Below are 25,119 nucleotides of genomic sequence, written 5' to 3' on the forward strand. Positions count from 1 at the left end.
TTTTTGTCAAATTTTGGTGGATATACTAACCTTTGACCTTTTAGTTAAATTTTGGACGACATAGTATAGTATGACTTTTTTGTCAAATTTTGGACGACATACTATACTATGACTTTTTTGTCAAATTTTGGACGACATAGTATAGTATGACTTTTTTGTCAAATTTTGGACGACATAGTATAGTATGATTTTTTTTGTCAAATTTTGGACGACATACTAAACTATGACTTTTTTGTCAAATTTTGGACGTCATAGTATAGTATGACTTTTTGGTCAAATTTTGGACGACATAGTATAGTATGACTTTTTTGTCAAATTTTGGATGACATAGTATAGTATGACTTTTTTGTCATATTTTGGACGACATACTATACTATGACTTTTTTGTCAAATTTTGGACGACATAGTATAGTATGACTTTTTTGTCAAATTTTGGACGACAAAGTATGACTTTTTTGTCAAGTTTTGGACGACATACTAACCTATGACTTTTTGTTAAATTTTCGTCGACATATTAAAGTATGACTTTTTTTGTCAAATTTTGGTTGACATTAAAGTATGACTTTTTCGTAAAATTTTGGACCACATACTAACCTATGACTTTTTTGTCAAATTTTGGTGGATATACTAACCTTAGACCTTTTAGTTAAATTTTGGACGACATAGTATAGTATGACTTTTTTGTCAAATTTTGGACGACATAGTATAGTATGACTTTTTTGTCAAATTTTGGACGACATAGTATAGTATGATTTTTTTGTCAAATTTTGGACGACATACTATACTATGACTTTTTTGTCAAATTTTGGACGACATAGTATAGTATGACTTTTTTGTCAAATTTTGGACGACATAGTATAGTATGATTTTTTTGTCAAATTTTGGACGACATACTATACTATGACTTTTTTGTCAAATTTTGGACGACAGTATAGTATGACTTTTTGGTCAAATTTTGGACGACATAGTATAGTATGACTTTTTGGTCAAATTTTGGATGACAGTATAGTATGACTTTTTTGTCAAATTTTGGACGACATACTATACTATAACTTTTTTGTCAAATTTTGGACGACATAGTATAGTATGACTTTTTTGTCAAATTTTGGACGACATTAAAGTATGACTTTTTTGTCAAGTTTTGGACGACATACTAACCTATGACTTTTTGTTAAATTTCGGTCGACATATTAAAGTATGACTTTTTTTGTCAAATTTTGGTCGACATTAGAGTACGACTTTTTCGTAAAATTTTGGACCACATACTAACCTATGACTTTTTTGTCAAATTTTGGTGGATATACTAACCTTTGACCTTTTAGTTAAATTTTGGACGACATAGTATAGTATGACTTTTTTGTCAAATTTTGGACGACATAGTATAGTATGACTTTTTTGTCAAATTTTGGACGACATAGTATAGTATGACTTTTTGGTCAAATTTTGGACGACATACTATAGTATGACTTTTTTGTCAAATTTTGGATGACAGTATAGTATGACTTTTTTGTCAAATTTTGGACGACATACTATACTATGACTTTTTTGTCAAATTTTGGACGACATAGTATAGTATGACTTTTTGGTCAAATTTTGGACGACATAGTATAGTATGACTTTTTGGTCAAATTTTGGACGACATACTATAGTATGACTTTTTTGTCAAATTTTGGACGACATAGTATAGTATGATTTTTTTGTCAAATTTTGGACGACATACTATACTATGACTTTTTGGTCAAATTTTGGACGACATACTATACTATGACTTTTTGGTCAAATTTTGGACGACATAGTATAGTATGACTTTTTTGTCAAATTTTGGACGACATACTATACTATGACTTTTTTGTCAAATTTTGGACGACATACTATACTATGACTTTTTTGTCAAATTTTAGACGACATTAAAGTATGACTTTTTTGTCAAGTTTTGGACGACATAGTAACCTATGACTTTTTGTTAAATTTTGGTCGACATTAAAGTATGACTTTTTTGTAAAATTTTGGACCACATACTAACCTATGACTTTTTTGTCAAATTTTGGTGGACATACTAACCTTTGACCTTTTAGTTAAATTTTGGACGACATAGTATGGTATGACTTTTTTGTCAAATTTTGGACGACATAGTATAGTATGACTTTTTTGTCAAATTTTGGACGACATAGTATAGTATGACTTTTTGGTCAAATTTTGGACGACATAGTATAGTATGACTTTTTTGTCAAATTTTGGACGACATACTATACTATGACTTTTTTGTCAAATTTTGGACGACATAGTATAGTTTGACTTTTATGTCAAATTTTGGTGGATATACTAACCTTTGACCTTTTAGTTAAATTTTGGACGACATAGTATAGTATGACTTTTTTGTCAAATTTTGGACGAAATAGTATAGTATGACTTTTTTGTCAAATTTTGGACGACATAGTATAGTATGACTTTTTGGTCAAATTTTGGACGACATACTATAGTATGACTTTTTTGTCAAATTTTGGACGACATAGTATAGTATGACTTTTATGTCAAATTTTGGACGACATACTTTTGTATGACTTTTTGGTCAAATTTTGGACGACATAGTATAGTATGACTTTTTTGTCAAATTTTGGACGACATACTATAGTATGACTTTTTTGTCAAATTTTGGACGACATAGTATAGTATGATTTTTTTGTCAAATTTTGGACGACATACTATACTATGACTTTTTTGTCAAATTTTGGACGACATAGTATAGTATGACTTTTTTGTCAAATTTTGGACGACATACTATACTATGACTTTTTTGTCAAATTTTGGACGACATACTATACTATGACTTTTTTGTCAAATTTTAGACGACATTAAAGTATGACTTTTTTGTCAAGTTTTGGACGACATACTAACCTATGACTTTTTGTTAAATTTTGGTCGACATATTAAAGTATGACTTGTTTGTAAAATTTTGGACCACATACTAACCTATGACTTTTTTGTCAAATTTTGGTGGACATACTAACCTTTGACCTTTTAGTTAAATTTTGGACGACATAGTATAGTATGACTTTTTTGTCAAATTTTGGACGACATAGTATAGTATGACTTTTTTGTCAAATTTTGGACGACATAGTATAGTATGACTTTTTGGTCAAATTTTGGACGACATAGTATAGTATGACTTTTTTGTCAAATTTTGGACGACATACTATAGTATGACTTTTTTGTCAAATTTTGGACGACATAGTATAGTTTGACTTTTTGTCAAATTTTGGACGACATTAAAGTATGACTTTTTTGTCAAGTTTTGGACGACATACTAACCTATGACTTTTTGTTAAATTTTGGTCGACATATTAAAGTATGACTTTTTTTGTCAAATTTTGGTCGACATATTAAAGTATGACTTTTTCGTAAAATTTTGGACCACATACTAACCTATGACTTTTTTGTCAAATTTTGGTGGATATACTAACCTTTGACCTTTTAGTTAAATTTTGGACGACATAGTATAGTATGACTTTTTTGTCAAATTTTGGACGACATAGTATAGTATGACTTTTTGGTCAAATTTTGGACGACATAGTATAGTATGACTTTTTGGTCAAATTTTGGACGACAGTAAAGTATGACTTTTTTGTCAAATTTTAGTCGACATATTAAAGTATGACTTTTTCGTAAAATTTTGGACCACATACTAACCTATGACTTTTTTGTCAAATTTTGGTCGACATATTAAAGTATGACTTTTTCGTAAAATTTTGGACCACATACTAACCTATGACTTTTTTGTCAAATTTTGGTCGACATACTAACCTTTGACCTTTTAGTTAAATTTTGGACGACATAGTATAGTATGACTTTTTTGTCAAATTTTGGACGACATAGTATAGTATGACTTTTTTGTCAAATTTTGGACGACATACTATAGTATGACTTTTTTGTCAAATTTTGGACGACATACTATAGTATGACTTTTTTGTCAAATTTTGGACGACATAGTATAGTATGACTTTTTTGTCAAATTTTGGACGACATACTATAGTATGACTTTTTGGTCAAATTTTGGACGACATAGTATAGTATGACTTTTTTGTCAAATTTTGGACGACAGTATAGTATGACTTTTTTGTCAAATTTTGGACGACATAGTATAGTATGACTTTTTTGTCAAATTTTGGACGACATACTATAGTATGACTTTTTTGTCAAATTTTGGAGGACATAGTATAGTATGATTTTTTGGTCAAATTTTGGACGACATACTATACTATGACTTTTTGGTCAAATTTTGGACGACATAGTATAGTATGACTTTTTTGTCAAATTTTGGACGACATACTATACTATGACTTTTTTGTCAAATTTTGGACCACATACTAACCTATGACTTTTTTGTCAAATTTTGGTGGACATACTAACCTTTGACCTTTTAGTTAAATTTTGGACGACATAGTATAGTATGACTTTTTTGTCAAATTTTGGACGACATAGTATAGTATGACTTTTTGGTCAAATTTTGGACGACATAGTATAGTATGACTTTTTTGTCAAATTTTGGATGACATAGTATAGTATGACTTTTTTGTCAAATTTTGGACGACATACTATACTATGACTTTTTTGTCAAATTTTGGACGACATAGTATAGTATGACTTTTTGGTCAAATTTTGGACGACATACTATAGTATGACTTTTTGGTCAAATTTTGGACGACATACTATAGTATGACTTTTTTGTCAAATTTTGGACGACATAGTATAGTATGACTTTTTGTCAAATTTTGGACGACATACTATAGTATGACTTTTTTGTCAAATTTTGGATGACATAGTATAGTATGATTTTTTTGTCAAATTTTGGACGACATACTATACTATGACTTTTTTGTCAAATTTTGGACGACATAGTATAGTATGACTTTTTTGTCAAATTTTGGACGACAGTAAAGTATGACTTTTTTGTCAAATTTTGGTCGACATATTAAAGTATGACTTTTTCGTAAAATTTTGGACCACATACTAACCTATGACTTTTTTGTAAAATTTTGGTCGACATACTAACCTTTGACCTTTTAGTTAAATTTTGGACGACATAGTATAGTATGACTTTTTTGTCAAATTTTGGACGACATACTATACTATGACTTTTTTGTCAAATTTTGGACGACATAGTATAGTATGACTTTTTTGTCAAATTTTGGACGACATACTATACTATGACTTTTTTGTCAAATTTTGGACGACATACTATACTATGACTTTTTTGTCAAATTTTGGACGACAGTAAAGTATGACTTTTTTGTCAAATTTTGGTCGACATATTAAAGTATGACTTTTTCGTAAAATTTTGGACCACATACTAACCTATGACTTTTTTGTAAAATTTTGGTCGACATACTAACCTTTGACCTTTTAGTTAAATTTTGGTCGACATATTAAAGTATGACTTTTTTGTGAAATTTTGGACAAATTTGTTTTTTTAGTCAGATTTTGGACGAAATAGTGTAGTATAACATTGAGGTCGATAACATAGTATAGTTTGACGTATTGGTCACATTTTGGGCTAAAACAGATTTCATAAAAATTGTCAGATTTTGGACAACAAAGTATAGTATGACGTTTTTGTGAAATTTTGGACAAAAAATGTTTTTCCAAAAAAAGGTCAGATTTTGCACGAAATAGTCTAGTATAACATCGAGGTCGACAGCATAGTAAAGTATGACGTTTTGGTCACATTTTGGGCTAAAACATTTTTTAAAGAAAATTGTCCGATTTTGGACGACACAGTATAGTATGACTTTTGTGAAATTTTGGACCAAAACTTTTTTTATTTTGGACGAAATAGTCTAGTGTAACATTGAGGTCAACAGCATAGTTTAGTTTGACGTTTTGGTGAAATTTTGGACCAAAACTTTTTTTTCTCCAAAAATTGACAGATTTTGGAAGAAATAGTCTAGTGTAACATTGAGGTCAACAGCATAGTATAGTATGACGTTTTTTTTCCCCCCTCTCGATCCCTGAACATGGACTTAACTCTGCCACCGAGATGAGTTCTGACAGTCTGTATCTTGTGCATGTGTGTTTCACAGGGAAATACATGGCAGGCTGCTCTTTGTGAATCGCTGACGCACCATCACTGCAGGTCCACAGAACTGAGTGGAAGACCTGAGAGCTGACTGGTGGTGAGGGATTAAAAAAAAAAAAAAAAAAGAAGGAAGTTCCTTTACTCGGCCACGAAGGACAGTGCACTTAAGTTATGATGGTGTCCTGCTGTTTTAGGACCAAGTCTTTTCTTCTTCTTCTTTCCTCTTAATTTAAGTCGTACACTCCGTCTTTTCCTATTGAATCTCTTCTGTTGACATTATTGTGTTTCGTGTGCCTTCGTATGTAGAGACCACAAGCTAAGCTAGTTGTCCGAAATTTTTCATGCATTACTGAGGAAAGTGAAACATATTCCTGTGTTGCCATGGAAACTTTAATATTTAAATTATGTAAATAGTTAACGGTCAAACAGGATCCTCTTTCCAAACTTTGGAAAAAAAATAAAAAAGAGCTGTTTGTAAATCTTCTGTTTGTTTCCAATTGGAGGTTTTGTGACGTTGATATTTGATTAAAAAAAATAAATACATGTGCTCATTTAATTTTGGTTTGCACCAATTTATTACACATTGTGACCAAGTACAAAATACAGCTGAACTATGCAGTTTATTACAGACCATCATCCGTCCTTAGGCTAGCTAAAGTGTAGTCAAGAACAGGTTTAAAAATACACAAAAATAAGGGTTCAGTTATACTTGTGAGAGGAACCAAATCTAGTTCAATAAAAAAAATTCTGCCCAAAAAATCTAAAACAGCCTTACAAAACATTACAATGTACACATAAAAATTACTTTTTCCCCCAAAAGCACTTGAAGGCAAATTACTGTGACAGGCACAAGTTACAAAAAGCCTTAAATAACTCAAGCTCAACGTTTCTTGTCACTACAACAGAATCATGAGGAGAGCAGAGAGAGAATAAGGAAGAAGATTAAAAAAAAAAAAAAAAAAAAATCAACCAAACCAGGTTCAACACAAAGCTGACAATGTCAATCAAATCATAATAGTTTATATAAATAGAAATCTCTCTTGTGACAGTTTTGAGGGCGAACTCTGTGCGAGGAGCACCACGGTGATAACAGGACGTCTTACATTGAACAGTTGAGATTGGAAACTTTTCACACACACACAGGCACACACACACACACCAGTCTAATCAATTACACGTCACAGCGTTTTCTTCTGATACAATGTGACCAAGGAAAGTGTGAGGAGAGAGAGAGATTAGGCCACAGACCACACACACACTTTCTACATCATATAAAGATATACTGTTTATATATATATATATATATATGTATGTATATATATAATTTATTCTGGAACAAATTCCCCAAATAACGCACTGTACTTTATTTTCTATCTAAATCAAACAGAACATAAGACTTAAGCTGAGTAACAGCGTGAGGTTAACGTATCATAGTCCAGGGAGCATGTGGAGCGTGTGGAGCGTGTGCCGGCTCAGACGCCAAAGGGTGTTGGTTTTACAGGTCCAAGTGTTTTTGTTTCCCTTTGACGAAATTTACAAAATGAGGTGGACAGAGGAGGAAACATATTCACCTAATATCATTTCAAAAAGCTCTGTTTTTATAAGATTTATATCAGGTCTGTTTTTACTAGAGATTTTTTGTGGTCCGCTATGACAAGTTTTTTTTTTTCCAGGGTCTGTTTTTACGTGATTTTTTTCTTTTTTGTTTGGGTCTTTCTTTATGAGATTTTTACAAGTACTGGGAATTTTTATTTTATTTTTTTTAAACACTTTTTAAAAAATAATTTTAGGTGAATGCATTACATTTCCATAGAAATCAGACCAGATTCCAGTTCATGTTTATAAAAAAAAAATGTCAAATTGTCTCCAACTCTGAAAACTGCACAGGTGAGACACTGGACTAGGACTGACTGAGTCCTCACAAGGAGGAGCTGTTTGAAATCATTTGTCAGGGACGTGGAAAATTATTTACATGAGAGAAAACCAGAGCAGGAGACACAAACGGCAACAATAGCTGCATGTTATTTTTTCTTTCTTTTTTTTCCTCATAATACTTGCCTCATGTCATCTGAGCCACAACGGAGCACAGCATAGAATTCTATTGAGGTATACAAACCAAAATATTCCATGGCCAAAGTAAAGAGACTGTCCCCCTGCGTCCCTGACTGCTGTCTGACGGACAGAGTCACAACTATGGCTAAGCTGGTGGGATCGACTGAGGGAAAGGTCCTTTGGGTCAGTAAGTTGCATGTTTATCTCTTTTTTCTTCTTTTTTTTTCCATGTTTGCTGCGAGCTGCAGCAGAGGCAACAAGGAGTTCACACCTACACGTGGTCAATGTCAAAGGTGCTTTGAATGTCTGAGGTTTTGGAGACGATACATTCATACTGCGGTAGAGGCACAGCTGAGGGATAGATAGACATCTGTAGTGGTGGTTTTTAAACTTAGTGATCTAAGGCACTGAAATGACACTATGGCACAGCTAGTTGAAGTTTGAAAAGAAGAAGTCACAAACACCACCATTCAAAGGTACACATCCAATAAAAAGGTACTGCACAAAGTCATTCACAGTTGCAACAACAACAAAACAAACAAACTGAGACCTGTGTTACACTCCTGTGAGTTTAAAAAAAAAACAAAGAAAAAAAGACGTCATCTTCCTGGGACAAAGGTCTGAATGCTCGTGAGGACAGGACGGACATCGCTACGTTCTATGTACATTGCACACACTGACGGACTGCAGACAGACAAACTGTCCTCAGCTCAAAAAGCCACCAAGTCCACGAAAAAGGCTCCAAAAGTCACTTTAGGGTCACCTTTTAGTTTTCCCGGGAGAGACGCTCGTCCTGGTTGCTTTCAGTCTGGACGTGTTTGGACGAGACTCACATCTCCTGCAGAGGGTGACTCATTTCAATCCTCTCCCTCTTTACAGCCGGTTCAGTAGGTCCTCTGGATCTGTCGGGGTCACTGCCCAGGTCGCTCATCTCGTCAGAGAAGGAAGCATCTGGCGGCAAAGAGACAGAGAGATTTGTTGAAGTCGAACATTTAGTTTAAACACTTAAACTGAAAACATTTAGTAAAAAAAGGATAAAAGATGATCGCCTTTTTGCTGATATCCTATACGTTGATAAATCGGGAATGCGGGGGATAACTGATCCCAACACCAATTTATATACATGTTTTTCCCTGCAGATATCATTTAGTCTCTTCTCTAGTGATATGAACAGTTTGCAGACTGATGTTGCAGCAGAGGTAGATAAAATAATATGTTAATTCTGCAAAACAAATGAACTAAAAACAATAATATTTGGGTAAAGTGCAGGCAAAGAAGTGCTGATAATGCCTTGTTCATAAGAAAGAGGTCATTATCTTTATGACAATTCAAATATTCTCCTGCACAAAGCTATATTCAAAGCTATGTTCTATCACACATCACTCTTAAACCACACAGAATCAATAACAATAAATTAAGACTGACCTTTTTCCAAGAGTGATGGCATCATCGAGCTCAAGTCACTGAACTGTAATTCAAGATAGGATTCATTAACAAAACGACAAATATCAACATAAATGTTCATCTTTTGTCTTTTGAGCAGCAGAAGCAGTTAACATATGTTAAAATCTTCTCTCACCTCTCCCATGACGGCAATAGGAGTTTCTCCAGTGGCCTGAGCCACACGATGCTCCACCAGGTAAAACATGTACTCGTCATAAAGAAGGCGGATCAGGTGAAAGGAGCCAAAGCTGGCAGCACTTCGCAGAGTGAGGTCCCTGATGACCATGGAGCTGCAAGAAGGAGGCAGAGAAGAACAGAGAGACGGTCGATTAACTTTTCGGTCCATTTAAAAAAAGGGTTTTAAAAAGGTTTGCTGTGCTCTCGTGTTTGTGTTACCTGTAAAAAGACCATTTGAGTAAGAACTGGCGTGCGGCTTTGGGGAAGCTGGGGCTGCCCTGGTGAGGCTTCAGCACCTGAGACACCACGTTGTCCAGCCAGGTCGCCCACTGGTCCAGAGAGCTCTGCTGCTGCAGGGTGACTTTAAAGTCCTGCTCCAGACGCTGGACCACACTCTCATCACACTGACACACCCAAGACGCCTGCTCCTGTTAGGACACGACAGACACAACCAACCACGTTCAGCAGGAAGACGGCAAACGCACAGTGAGAGCGACGTCAACCATCGACGCAAAACAGTTTAACGCGAAGCTGACGCACAACATTTACCTGGACATTAGCAAAGTCCACGCGGTTGAGGTCAGAGAGCATCTGGTTGATCTGGGAGGTGTTCTGGAGGACAGCTCGAGCTGCCTGAGCCAGGTGGTTCAGGCTGGTGTAACGTCTCAGAGTCTGAGCAAACGCACTGACCACGGCCACCTGAGGAGCACAGGGCACACACTCATGTTACTGAGGTCACAACTTCAAATGTTCACTTACAATAACTGTATTTTAATGGTACAGTGTTTGAACATTAGTGCGACTGCAGAGTGCAATAAACAGAGTACACCTCTGTTAACTCCACTCTTTCACACACTCTTCATTGTTGTATGTAGAGCCGTCCTTTTTTTGCATAATAAGGTTCCACCTTCAAAAATTAAAAAATGCACCTCCTTTCAGGCAGTTGTAGAGACAAATCAGTGCAAGACGGTAAAGAAAATCCCTAAACTTAGACATTACAAATAAAAGACTCATTCTGAGGCTGTAAAAATCACACTAATTTTTATTTTTTTTTTACCAATAACACGCTCATACAAACATACCTTTGGATGGTAGATTAAATTTCTCCCAATAAACCACCAAAAATAGAGACTACACTATAAGTCAGTAGTCTGGTGTTAGTCTGGTGGCCGTGGGCTAAAACTGTCCTAGCAGATGAGTTAATAAATCTGATCTTAAATCATTTGCTTATCGTCCCAAAAAACTGGATTTCATATCGAGTTCGGAGCTTTTATTCTGAAAAAACTTTTTGAAATAGATTCTGTTGCTAGAATTAACCTAAACTAAATGTTTGGTATGAAAACTAAAAACACTGTTGTTGTCATGCTGCTGATTAAAGACAAAGTCTGCATTATTGTTCGGCAGCAAACATGGCTTTTTGTTCCTGAATGAAGACGTTTTAAGGCACTTTGCCTGATGAGGACACCATGTTTTGGCCAAATATTCAATTGCTAACAAAGAAATTGGCCCTGGACCACATTTACTTGCTGATCCCTGCTATAAGCAGTAAATCTTATAAATAAGGTACACAAAAAAGTCTCTTTGTGTACACAAACACATTTAAGTGCACTAAAAAAAAAAGTTGCAGTCACACATCAGCTACACAAATTAGTACAGAAAGAAGGAAAAGGGATAAATGTCAGAATAAATGGTGTCATAATGGACATAGCTGTATAATCCATTGAAGACGTGCAAACACAGTCTCACTGAAGTGGATCACAGTCTTTCTTGTTACCTTGGTGCGGATAATCTCTTGTGGAAAGCTGGTCATGGCGTTAGTCAGCCAGCCCTCCAGACTCTTGGCAAAGTTACGAATGGCCTGAGTGAGAGTGCCTGTGGAAGGAAAACAGCCTGGATTACAAGACAAGTTTACTACATGGCCGTCATGTTGGAAGCACACGTGGCACTGAGACAAGCAAGTCTGTCACAGGATAAACATCAAAATCCCTTAAATCTAACGCCGAGTGTTTCAGAGGAAACAGAAATACTGGGACACTCGAGCCAGAACTTGCTGTTTTTACTTTTTTACTACTACTGATCACAGCCATAAACACGTTTGTTTCTCATTATGATTCATTTAACAGAGGTGAATAAATAACTAGCTGTTTGATCCACAAGACAGGTGTTTGTTTGATTCATTCATCTATTTTCTATCAATTTATCCTCCACATGATGGAGGGAGGAGGCTGATGGGGTTCACACCCTGGTCATGTCTCCAGAGACATAATAACCATTCACTCTCACACTCACATCTACAGTCAATTTAGAGTGTGATCTGTGTGTTTTTGCACTGTGAGAGGAAGCTGTAGTAACCAGAAAGAACATGTGAACTCCACACAGAAGCAAACCGGTGACCTTCTTACTGCGAGGCAACAATGCTACCCACTGCACCACTGTGAGACTCCAGTAAATGTGAATATTGAAACGTTTTCCCAATCTTATGTGATTTTGAACCAGGGAATTGGACTGTTGTTTGGATAAAAACCTATTTTAAATACATTCACTGAAATAATGACATCTTTTTCAGTTTTTTTATGATAAACAATCCGGTGCAGAATACTGACTGGGAACAGGACGCAGGACATCAGGAATGAGGATCTCCACTAGAGCCTGGTAGAGGATGTGATCACAGCTCCTCATCCATAGTCGGATTGGTTCATATTTGCACAGAGCGACCAGCTTCTCTCTGGGAATCGCACCTTCCATGTCGTCATCACTACACAAACACAACAAAACTTTAAATACTTAGATCTAGCACATAAAAAGATATTTCTATAGACATTCAAGGTTCATTTCACCCATAAACAGCATTGTCGTTCCTCAACATTGAAGTCATATTGAGTTCCTCTGACCTGTTATTGATGCTTGTATTTCCGTCACTAGATGGCGCTGTTGAATACCAAAAGGTCTGCCACAGTTTCTCGATAAAATGGAACTGGAGGTTCATCACCACATCCAAAGTAGCCTGCAGGAGAGCGGCAGAGGGAGGGAACAGAGGGGGAGGAGAGGGGGAGGGGGGGTCAAAACACAGAGCTGAACCATGGCAACCAGACACACAACAAAGTTTCTACAGGCAGGCAGCCTCTCGCTCACTGCAGGCCCTCCTGCTTAGACAATGAGCCAGCTTAAACACAGCTCCCTGCACATTAATCATCAGGAGGTTCCTAAAGACCACGTTCAGGCTTCATCTGCAGTTTGATCACCAGTGTGCGCTTTCACTCGCTCTTACTTGGTTGTCTTTATATAAAGCAGATAAGTACTTTATATGCATTGGCTGTATATTAGTGGTGACCAGAAATAACCCACGTGACTTCCTCTTTCCCGTTCATATGCATGAGGCTGTTTGAAAGCCGAGTATCAACAAGGGGCACAAATGAAGCACGGCTCAGCTGGAGCTCGACAATAATTAAGCAGTTTTAGGGGAAAAGTAGTCATCGGTTCAAATGAAAGTGAAACACAGCCCCCAGCACTGCAGAGGTTGTTAAGGTTATTCAGCAGGCCAACGCAAACGTCAGCCAGACTCCACACGAGTCTCTTCAAACTTGTCATGTTTATGCTCTCAAACAGTCCAGTAAATCTCCACTGTGAGAATTATGAGAGTATGATTTACAACGTGCCCCGAGATTCTTTTCTTTCGCTATCTGGCAGGACGTGCACTTGCCGCTGGATCTTGTTACACGGCGGCGTATGCTTCAATCACATGATATGTTTTTGCTTCCTCTCCAGCCGTCGCCATGGCAACCTTGTTTACAGTTGCCCCCAGCAACAGGTCAAACACAGAACTCCAAAACAAAAAGGAGAATTCCCCATACCCTCTGAAACAAGAGTGTCTTACCGCCACAGTTTTTCATTTACACAGGAAAAACATCGAGCCTTAGAAGAAAGAAGGAAAGAAAAAGAAAGAAGAAGAAAAAAAAGAGTGTGGAGAAGCAATAACACGTGTTCACACAATCACACACAGACGAGAGCCTGCAGCGTAGATTCCTATATCTTAACCCCTCACACACAACAAAGATGTGATTTATTATCTTGAGTGTTTTATTTTAACACCTAATTATTTTTGCTTGATCGTTCATTTAATGGCATGGGTGTTGTTTCTGTATCAGTCAAAGTAAAAGAAAACACTGCTTTATGTTTAGGCCAAAGTTCTGTAAACATCTACAGGTCACTGCAGACCCCCCAACAACCCCCGACTACCCCGACACAAAAGTAAAAAAAAAAAAAAAAAAGTGAAAGGCATAAACATTAAACACGCTGAGGCAGTGAGAGCTGTGAGAGTGACAGAAATGCACTAGCAGACAAAGACAGGAGCCCATGTGCCTGTCCACAGACAAGGCAACACAAAGGCCCGAGGGGAGGCCACCACAAAGACACCAAGATGTCCACCCAGCGCGCTGAAAGGTTAATTGGCATGTCTTGAAAGCTGCACGGAGATGAAAAGACGGCTGGAACAAAAGGAGCGTGGTGGGGCTGGACATGAGGAGGGCAGGGATAATATGATAAGGCCAGAGCTTCGCTGCTTTATTCATAGCCTCTCTGCTGCCCATAAAGCCCCCAAATTTTAATTTTCACTATTGTTTATCCTCCTTGCCAGAGTGCTTTTTCCCGGGGGTAATTCTTCCGCCTACTTAAATTCATTACTCTATGAGGAAACTGTACACAGTTTCTCATTAGATATTTCTTTATGCATTAATGCAGGTCTTTTCACGACTTGCTTTGTCAGGCTGTGCTCTGTAGTTTCCTGGTTCAGCATGTGTATCTGCCACACAGTAGGCTGCTATACTAGATTTGTCAATAAATGTTGGTTTGTTGCACAATACTTCTTTAACTCTTTAAAACATTTGTGATTAAAAATGGGAAGTTTAAAGAGAAACTCGGGTTATATTATCATACACTGTTGATGTAGATGTTTTCGTACAGTTCGATTCATTCTTTGTGTCCTCACAAAACTTGGGTGGGTGGACTCAAGTAAGTTCAGGGTCTGAAGTCCTTTTTTTTTGATGTTGAGAAAATGAAAGTCTCTTGTTGTTCCCATGGTAACCAGGCTTAAGATGTCACAGAGGGTTACGCTCCTGCTTGATGAGCACGGCACTTGCCATGGAGAACATCACGCAACTTTTAAGACTCATTTAACACATGTCAACAAGTCAGTGCGAGATAAGATATCAGCAGGGCACATGTTCAAATGTGAGCTAATTACGTTTTCACCTCCAAGCACAATGCATTATTGGAAACATAGCAGTTAAATTAGTGCATAGATAGTATTGTTTATTGTCAGTGTCCTTGTTTCCACTATGTGATGGACTGATTGGTAGATTCAGTTCATTCACACGCTGTTTAACATGTGACGAGCAGTATTTAAGACTCATGTTTTGCTTATGAGGCACATGTTTGGTGTTAAAACAATATAATTACAGTTAGTTAAGACCATGATGAGCTCTGGTGTAGGGACGACACTCTACCACTTTTTCATCTGACACCTGTTGATACTGATATCAGTCTGATTATCTTAGACATTTTCAACTATGAAGCTGTTAACAACACATTTGTGCCACGTCAAGCTATTAGAAAAATATAATTACCCAGCTGTATAACAAATGTTCTTCTCACATAAAGAAGAAATAAACAGCCCACAACACCACATTGTTATCCAGCGATTATCATATCGGTTCATCCCTACACTGATGAAGGTCTAAATGTGAGAAACTGCAGAACAGAGGAGGAAGTCACTGCTCAAAGTTTCCGTATTTAAAACTACAGTTTAATCTTTTCTAAGACAGTGGAAGGAATAATACACCCGTTGACCCACCTCACAGTGATCTCTGTAGAGCGTCTGCAGTTTCTTGATGTCATTCACACTGATGCGCTCAGGCAGAGGCTGAGTGCCCAAGTCAGGAGAGGGAAACGGAGGCAGGTTGTGGGATGTATCTGCATAAACAAAAGACGTAGACTCAGAAACACACACATTCTATTATTGTCTGATCGACGACAACAAATCACTTAACCGTCCGACATGAATTGCGTACACAAATGTTTGCTCTGAATGAAGTCAGAGTGTGTGACGGTAGCTGTGTATACACGGTTCTACTCGGGGGGAAAAATGTGTATGAGAATAGGAACAAATAGGCCTTTACAGTTATGTAATCATGGATACAAAGAGGTGTTAGCCATCTAGCTTTTGCAGTTACAATTGCATTTGGAAACAATGCAATTACTGTAGTAAATAAGAAAGGCCGTCAATTATTTGTTGTATTTTTGATTGTACAGTGATTGCCATATCTTGAGTGCAGAGCTTAATATTTCATGTGGTGAATGCTCCCATCTTGTTTTAAATCTGTAACACACCGGACAGGGAACTTAAGATTGACTTAAAAGGTTAAAGCAATTTGTGTCAGAAAAAAAAAAATCACAATGACATATTTTAGCTCTTAGTTGTTAGTTTAGTTCTTACCGATGTACTGCTGGTGGTGTTGGCTCTGAGCAGCCACAGACTGCTCTGGAGTGCTGCTACAGTTCTGAGAGCTCCCACACAGGCTGTCAGACATACCATCCACCTTCTGCAGGGGTTTGAACCTGGACAATGAGCAGAGAGCATTAGAGAATTGCTGATGAAAGTAAGGCAGCTGTCACAGGGTAATCTTTTTAAATCTCATCCTCCCTAGTCTATTGCAATATTTTTTTTTTACCATCTTGAATCATAAATCATCTGTTTTAGCTTCCTTAAATCATTGTCAGTTTAAGAATGGATTTTAAAATTGTACTGATGACTTTTAAGTCTCTCCATGGTTTCTCTCCAACCGACATCGCTGACCTTTTAGTACCACATGCTCATGTGTATAGTTTGAGCTCCTCGAGCAGAGGTCTTTCAGCTTAAAACTAAAGGGGGCAGAGCGTTCGCATTCAGAGCCCCGGCACTCTAGAATGAGGAGTCAGGGATTTTTTTTGTATGATCTGTGTCATCTGTTGAAGTTGTTAAACATTTTGTAATGTGTATTTCAAAAAGCACTCCATGAGTTATCATTTTGTTTACTTTTATTATCATGGTAAAACAAATTAAACATGCATTGTAGACAGAGTAAGAAGTTGAGCAAAGTAATTAAGTAGGTAGTAGGTCAGTTTGTATGGAGAGAGAGAGAGAGAGAGAGAGAGAGAGAGAGAGAGAGAGAGAGAGAGAGAGAGAGAGTGCTGCTGACCTCTGTTTCTGGTGGACAGGCTGCTGCCTCATGGCCATGTACTGTGTGTCCTCCTGCAGCCGGTTGAGCGGTGAGTCTGGCTTCACCCGGATGCCATAGTAATGATACTTGGAGTTGCCTCTGGTCGATTCAGTTAGAGAGAGAGAGAGAGAGGAAAAAAAACACAGAAACCAATGAAGAGGATAAACTTGCCATCAGGGTAATCACTATCATTATCCTCTTCCATCAGCAAGTCTCCAATGCCTATAAGCATCATCATACTCACACACATCTGAAACGGTGACATGATTACTGTTATCAGCATCTTCAACATTTGCAACCACCTCTTCCTATATGTACCTGGTGCCAAGGCGGCGAGTCCTCAGGCCCATGAAGACTGAGCGGATGAGCTTGCCGAAGGAAGCCGCGTTGACCGGATCCAGTTTCTGTTCCTGACAGTGTCGCAAGTAATGGTTATACAGGGAGCACCGGGGCAGGCTAACTCCCTCCGCTGTCTCATAGTTGTCCAGCAGCCACTGCAGCTAAAAATACAACAGAGGAAGCCACAGTCACGCAATTAGTGAGCCCCCGTGGACAAATTTTGCTCTGCGATAGTCACCTGGCCCTTAATGGAGAGGAGCAGTGCATCGTATTATCACATCAAAAGACAGATAAAACACACACACACACACACACACACACAAACATCTCGTAACCACCTCTTTTAAGAGGTGAAACACCAGATGGACCACTGCACTCTCAGCTAAGCCTTGGTCTATGTATTCTTGACTGCAGCAGTAAGTGACTGCAGCATAAGAAATGGCTGATTAAGTGAACACTCACCACTCACTCAGTAAAAATCTGAAGGAGCCCACAATTACTCTCACAAACCTAATGAGTAGCACAAAGTTGTGCGTCTGTCTCTAACAGCACAATCAAAATTCACATAAAAGGCTAAAATAACACATTTACAAATCACATTTAAAGCAAATGCTGTACTTCAAACAGTTTGAACAACTATTTATACAAACGGTGATGAGCTCGTGAGATGACAGCAGAAGTTAAGAGATGGAAGTTAGGGAAAGCATCTATACCACAAAATTTCCCCATGCGAGTTAAAGTGAGGATATGAAATACTAAAAGAATCTTATTTAAATGCAATTATAATTGAGTGACAGCCTCGTAACAAGAGTGAAATCAAGTAACATTCAAACAGACATTTGCCTATGAAAACCCTTAAAAGTCCCCCTCAATCATTTGCATTCATTTAATGGATGGGGTAAGTGTGCTTGTGTGACATAATCATACACATGCGAGCCCATTCCTCCAACTAGATCTTACATCACTGTCTTACAAGTACAACCTAAAACATAGTCCATTAATGAGGCCCATGTTGTTTTTATGTGGGGGCAAATGTCAGTCTGAATGTGTGCTTGGCCTCAAAACACCAGTGCGTGCATGTCTTGGTTTATTTAATTAGCACAAATCCATCAATCATCTTCAACTCATGCAGAATATTGAGACTCAAATGCAAGATGCAGATCAAGGACGGAAACTGGCAAATGCTTATTCGTGTCAATAAGAAAGTGTGGAAACAGTAATGATAGCAAGTGGTTCTGTGTTCAACTGAGCAGAACAGGTTCAGGTTCAACCACGGATTTCTTTTTTTCTTTTTTCCATTTTCTCCCATGTCCCTTTCAAAGAAAGTTCCTGGTTGACTTACATGGCTGTTGAGCAGGCTGCTTTTGTGACTTGCAATTCCTTCAGACTTTTGGAGGTTTTCAATCGCCATTTCAAGCTAAAGAAAGAAGCATGCAAAAAAAAAAAACAGTGGACACAGAAGGGGAGAGGAGGCAAAAGAGTAAGAGGGACAGAGAAAGAGAAGGGGACAGAAATAAGCAGGGTATAGTGGGAAAAAAAAGAACAACAAAAGGAAATAAGACTGTTAGCAAGCAGCCAGAATTCTGCATTTCCATTAAAATCAGTCAGTGTTGCAACCAAATCCATTATTGGCTGACAAAAGCATGCAAATCAAGGGACTCATAGGGTTAAGCTGCTCAGTGAAGGCTTGCAGTCAGACACTCTAATGTATGCAAATAGGAACCACAAACAAGGGCACAGGTCACATCAAGCTCAGGGACAATAAGGTCAACAATGCCCCTACAAATGAAGCCGTGTCACAATAAGAAATACACTGACATATTTTCTGTCTTTGGACCACAAAAAAATAATGGAGTCCAACTGGTGCCAAGCAAAGTGAAGGCCAAAACCAGGGACGTTCTGTTAAGTTGTGAAGGAAAATCGAGTTTAAAAGAAAAGATATGTGGTTCTGCAGCCAAACTGGAGACATAGAAGAAAAGGAAAAAGAAGCAGGCAGCATTCCAAGCCTTAAGAAGGCTCCCGAGGGCTCTTGGCCAAATGGTAATGAGCCCCAGGGGTTGCTTTGTTTTGCAGGGCGCTCAAGTGCCTGTGAAAACTACTGAAACAAGGGAGAGCTGAATTATTTAAGCCAGTGTCCTGATTCTACGAGCGCTCTCCGTGTGTTACAGCAGAGCCAGGAGGCCTCGACTCAGGTTGCTGTTAACCCTGTGTCTCTGTCCCTGTCTTTCAGAATTATTCTGGAAGTCTGCCCAGTCTGGAAAGGGCTTGGCAGTGGTGACAGGCAGCACCACTATGTATCTAACATCACCTTACACTTAGGTAGAGAGGATCGACACAAGTCCAGTCAAGTTTTACACTGTCAGACATTTATTGTCTGGTGGAAATAAACCTGACTTGCAGTATTTTCGCTTGCTCATCAATGTTTGTTTTTTTATTTTGAAAAGTGTGTGCGTGTGTGTGTGTGTGCGTGTGTGTGTGTGTTTGTTAAAGTGCCATGGGTGAGTGAATCTCACCATAGCTGAGGAGGAGCGTGACGAGTGTGAGATGTGGTTGCGGCTTCCCTCCATGCTTCCTCCATGGATCAGGTAGGTGCTGCCGCTTGAGATGATGTGGCTGCTGCCCACGTCCATGGCGATTCCCACCATGCCATGAGGGGGCACCCCACCACTGGCAGAGGAAACCACTGTGGTGACATGAGTTCCACCAGCCTGAGAATCAAAGTAAGTTCCCCCGCTGCTTTGCCCGTACAACTGCGCCTCGGGGTTGTAGGAGTAGGCCGTTCGACTGGGGAACGAACGTTGTAATTAACACGCAGTCATGTCAATAAATGATAATGTTCAACAGTTAATTTCATGGCCCTGGATACGTTTTAGGAAGTATGAATCATCTGAGAACTCTAAAACAATGTGGCATCAAAGTATTTGGTTATGCTGGTGTCACATTTAACTGTGGAGGGGGAAATGGCTTTGGCTTCAATTACATTTGATGTGACAGATAAGAGCGGACACTTTCTTCATCCAGCATCCATTCATTCTTGAATCAAAATTGACTACATTCAAGGTGGAGCCCAATAATATACATAGCTGTGTCAGTTTGATTTAAAAGGGAAAAAACATGTTTTACTTCATGCGTAACTTTCATTTGCTGTACGTTTGAAACATTGCTTACATAGTTCCATTGGTGTAAACAGCGTCTCCACTTTCCCCTACATATTGAACCTGGGGTGGGTAGACATGTTGAACCTGCTGCACCTGCAGAGAGACAACACAGGTAAGAAGCGGAGTTCACTGAAAGTAGACCTGAAAGTACAGTAGAATCTCACATGGAGAAAAATAATAAAAAATAATGGATAACTATTGTAAATACTGCACAGATAAAAGTACAGTGTTTTCATGGGTTTGTACACCTGTAGGTTTGTACATGAAGCGCAGTTTAAAAAAAAAAGAAAGAAGCAAAAGCCTGAGTACAACAATCACTTGACATTTAAAAACACTATGACATTTAGAAGTGCAAATGCATTTGATGTAGTGTTTCTGTAATATTTGATTGGGTAAGTGAGTAACAAGGTCCTTAAATTAAGAGGGGGATCAGACGTTAAATGGAAGGACTGAAAAGAATCAATCTTAAAGTGGACTAGATTGAAACATAGATTTTTCCTGGAACTCAAACAAAAATCTCAAATCGTTTTATCCTTAAAAGAGAAAAGGCTTGATCTGGCAAAGAAAATCAAAATTATTGATCAATGAAACAGCAAAGTAATAAAGAAATCTGAAACAAGGACGGAAAAAAAATTATAAAATGTCCATCACGTCAGATGCTAGTTTTCAACGTTAGACACCAGAAGACATCACACAGATTTTGTGTTGGGATTTGGTTCAAGCCCCCAGGAACATCATCGGGCTTTGCAGCAAGGTCACCTCATACCCAAAGACTCAGAGGAGACTCGCTGTCATACACATCAAAAGATACTATTTTTATGTTATTCATGTATGCAAGCAGTGGGCCAGGCTCAGCCAGAGAACGACACAGTGAGGGGCACAGGAAGCAGGAGGAACATTTCACCTCTGGATGAGCAGCTTTTGATGGAGTGGACGAGCTGCCAGTGACTGAACTGTTACGTCTACGCTTAATAAATCAATTCTGACCAGAATGAGACATGAGTGATAAATCTAAACCCTTGTGTAACAGGTTATAGATAGTTTTTTTTCCCAAAACTTCACAAAAATAAATGGAATTATCACTATATAGGTCTCACAAGTGAAAATAATGTTGTTGTTTTTTTAATTGTAAAAATATTCAAGGGATTCACAGATATGTTCACAGCACTGTATATGTATGTACAGTACTGTGTACCTGCTGCTGAGGGACCTGTTGAACCCTGGGTACTGAAAGCTGCTGTGCTTGTCCTCCCTTCTGTGCTGAGCCTGTGGCTTGAACCAGCACCCTCTGTGTGGATACAAGACATAACTCAATTACATAGGTATGCAAGTACAATCACAAAAACACGAGTGCAAACATAAAGTCAACACAGCATCAGCAAACATATAAACAAATGTCTAATTCAAGCCTCGTCTCTGGGTGTGCTGACAGATTTATGATCGTTACGATGGAGGTGAATGAAACCTAATAGGTCTTTCTGCACGTCTAACATAGACAGTGAAACACAGGTGCACTAGAGAGACTCAAACTGCATTTACATGGTTTATTAACAATACTGTCTTAAAATTGCCCGTTAAAGTATAGACGGAGAGAAAACACGGCTTAGTAACGTCCTGGAAAAATATGTCACAGATACAGGAAGTGAGTGCTGGAAATAAGGAGGGGATGCAACTGAAGTTGCTGACAAAGAGCAAACTGTAACCACAATTGAAAACATTTTTATTTATTGCAGGTGGGGACTGGAACATTGAGCTACAAGTGCACGCAGGAGATTCTGTTGTGAAGATATTCACCATGCACAAGCACCCAAAGCCAGACTCCACTAATCCACTAACTGATACAGTTTAGTTCTGTTCACCACTTTACACATAATTCATTTAATTTTGTGAAGGATACACAATTAAGTAACGCATACTCCCACAATTTTTGGCACCAATAAGGTGGAGACATACTGCAGACTGTTAATGGATGAAAAAAAAAAACACTAAATGTGCCATTTTCAAATGGGCTACACTGATGATGCCATGTTATTACATTTGGTCCAGAGCCATCTTCATTTAGCCTACACACACTGTGGTGAAGAGGTGAGTCAAATCAGGGTTAACCTTTCCAAACCATGCCATGATGATGATGAACTGCACTGCACTGCACAGGTCCTGGTTTGTTTTCCAAAAATAACTGTTGTTTTATACGTAAGATTTGGAAAGAAATCATCACAGACTTTGTCCTCTCGTTATAGAAGCGGTGAGTTTCTAAATATATATTGCCCTACCTGCTGGGAGGCTGGCACAGGCTGTACCACAGGAGCCTGGGCTGATGACGACGTCCGGAGTGTTGCCACGCTGGCCGTAGTGTCTGACCCTCCCTCGGAGTTCTGCATGCTGGTTTGGCAAAGGAGACGTGAAGAAGAAAAACAGAAAAGGGACAAGAGTTTTATACCAAACTAAAGAAAAACTATTACAGGTAAAAAAAAAAAAAAAGTGAAGACTAAAGGAAAAAATGTATAATTTGTCTAGTCTACGCACATGAAGTATGTACCTTATACCTTCTCTCTCCACCAGAGAACTCATTTGGCCCCAAGGGGTGGGGGGGGGGGGGGTTCTAACTCTGTCAACTCAAGCAGAGTCACTGCTGGCCCCCTCTGGCCATAATCAATGGCAAAATCAGCAGCACAACACTATTACACAGACTTACTCCCACTGACAGAACGGGTCGGACCCTGGTGGAAAAGTTACAGTACAGGAGTTGATGTTACCAACAGGAATCAAGTGCTTCCTGGGGGCCAAACCCACTGCTGCCACTCGCCTTTGCACTGCGTGACAATGTGCACAGCATAGCAAAGGGAGCTAAAAATGGAGCAACACAAAGGCTCTCTTTAAAGGAAAAAGGACAGAGGGGGAATGAGCGGGAGTAAGGCAGGGACAAGAGAAGAATAGAGCAAGGGGGGAGTGAGCAGATAAAAAAAATAAAAACAACTTTTCCACTCTATAAAAAAAGAAAAAAAACTAAGGGGAGAGAGAGAGATGAAAAAGGCAGTGGGGGCTCCAGCCCTGCCAGGGTCCTGATGATATCCAGCGTTCTGTTCTCTTGAGGGCTCCAATAATCCAGCTGATATGAGGAAATTCCTCAATGCTTTGTAAACGTTTGTCGGTTGCCATGGTGAGGAATCCATGGCGACCACCCCCAACTCAAACCACGTCCCCCCCCCCACACATCACTCCCCTAACAACACCCCACAACCCGCCCTCCTCCATTCCCACCCCCTTTATAAACCTCTAGCACAGGAACTTTGGAGTGTGACTGCAAAGAGTAGAGGGGGAGGAGGATTAGAATAAGGGAGATACAACACAGCGTGGGGGGGGGGGGGTGTAGGCTGAATTGATGAGCAGTCTTTGGTTTGAGGCAGAAACACGGGGGCAGCAGGAGAAGTGAGTAGGCAGACAGGAGAGGTGTTCACTGGGAGTGTTACTGCACATGACGGCAAGACGCAACCTGCTTAAGACATGCTGTGCTGTGTTAGTCATAACATACAAACGTGCACTCAAGTCTTATTTTAACTCACGAGAAAAGACCTGACTGACACCAATTAGGCTGCAGCAGTCTGCAGACTCAACTGCAAGCAACAGGTGCAGCCACAGGTCTTTGGACTGCACAATGAAAGCAATTACACTTGAGATGATTTTTCTTGTTCTCCCACAAAGTTTCTTTCAGTTTAGCATCAACAATATCCACTGCTTCCAAAAGGCTCTCTCAATTTCACCAACAAACGAGAGGACGGCCCTTTACCATGCAAGGAACTGAATTTTCACAGAATAGAAGAACAGTGATAAACTAATCCAGCCCATTGCTCACATTAAGCGTACAGAAAATCTTTTGAAAATATACAAAAACAAGGGCAAAAATGAGTCAGGATCAAGGAACCTTGTTGCTGATGGCACAGAAAGGGACATAAATTAAAGCAACCCAAAAAACCACGATTCCAACAAAAATGTTATGCTCACATCAAACTGGGAGTCACATCATCTATTGTGGAACACATTCAAAGTCAAAGACTATGATGACACATGACAATGCCACTAAATCACACCACCACCAACTAAAATGTTGACACTAAATATGACATGACGAAGGTATCGCACACTAACGCAACAAGAGGAAAAACAAACAACAACCACAAAATCCCATGACTAAAACATTCCCACTGCCAAAAAAAGGGCACGCTTTCTATTAAAAATGTTTAGTCTGAGGATCTTTATATTGTAAAATCAGCTCTGGACGAGTAAACAATGATTTTCTAATTGTTTTAACCAACTCTGGGTTTTGCTCAGGCTGCAACACAGTACACGGTACATGTGTACACTCAGAGGAGCCATCTTAACTCGGGATTAAAGATATAGCATCAGTGCTGACTGAAATTTCTATGGTAAGATCATTTAAAATCAAAGTACAAAAACAGAAAAGAACAGAAAAGTAGACTTTAAATCAACCTGAACACAATGAATCCAACAGATGGCTAAAAGTTAATTTACTTCATTGCTTCATATCCTACAACACTTTTATTTAAAAAACAAAACCCCAGCCTGACTTAACTGTGTTACTTCAGAAGTCATTTTCAGATATGAA

General features: G+C 38.7%; 2 protein-coding genes across 2 annotated transcripts in view; one reads left to right on the top strand and one right to left on the bottom strand.

Moving 5' to 3' along the window:
* fcho1 (FCH and mu domain containing endocytic adaptor 1) overlaps window positions 1-6,328 on the top strand; it is a 62,449-nt gene extending 56,121 nt beyond the window's left edge. The window contains exon 27 of the mRNA XM_083888440.1: window positions 6,078-6,328. Within this exon, the coding sequence (XP_083744566.1) occupies window positions 6,078-6,106 (29 nt within the window). The 3' untranslated portion in view covers window positions 6,107-6,328. The remainder of the gene's footprint in view (window positions 1-6,077) is intronic.
* Window positions 6,329-8,826: 2,498 nt separating this feature from the next.
* rfx2 (regulatory factor X, 2 (influences HLA class II expression)) lies at window positions 8,827-23,331 on the bottom strand (the record flags this gene model as incomplete). Its single annotated transcript, XM_083887608.1, has 18 exons — window positions 8,827-9,076; window positions 9,551-9,593; window positions 9,705-9,858; window positions 9,965-10,173; window positions 10,295-10,444; window positions 11,520-11,617; window positions 12,349-12,500; window positions 12,637-12,749; window positions 15,594-15,712; window positions 16,236-16,357; window positions 16,978-17,097; window positions 17,317-17,498; window positions 18,680-18,754; window positions 19,851-20,121; window positions 20,506-20,588; window positions 21,691-21,783; window positions 22,769-22,877; window positions 23,252-23,331. 18 exons carry the CDS (start codon window positions 23,329-23,331, stop codon window positions 8,955-8,957), a joined length of 2,295 nt encoding a protein of 764 aa, XP_083743734.1. The 3' UTR covers window positions 8,827-8,954.
* Between the last annotated feature and the right edge of the window lie 1,788 nt (window positions 23,332-25,119).

This window comes from Microchirus variegatus (assembly GCF_963457635.1).
Source record: "Microchirus variegatus genome assembly, chromosome: 4".
Lineage (NCBI taxonomy): Eukaryota > Metazoa > Chordata > Actinopteri > Pleuronectiformes > Soleidae > Microchirus > Microchirus variegatus.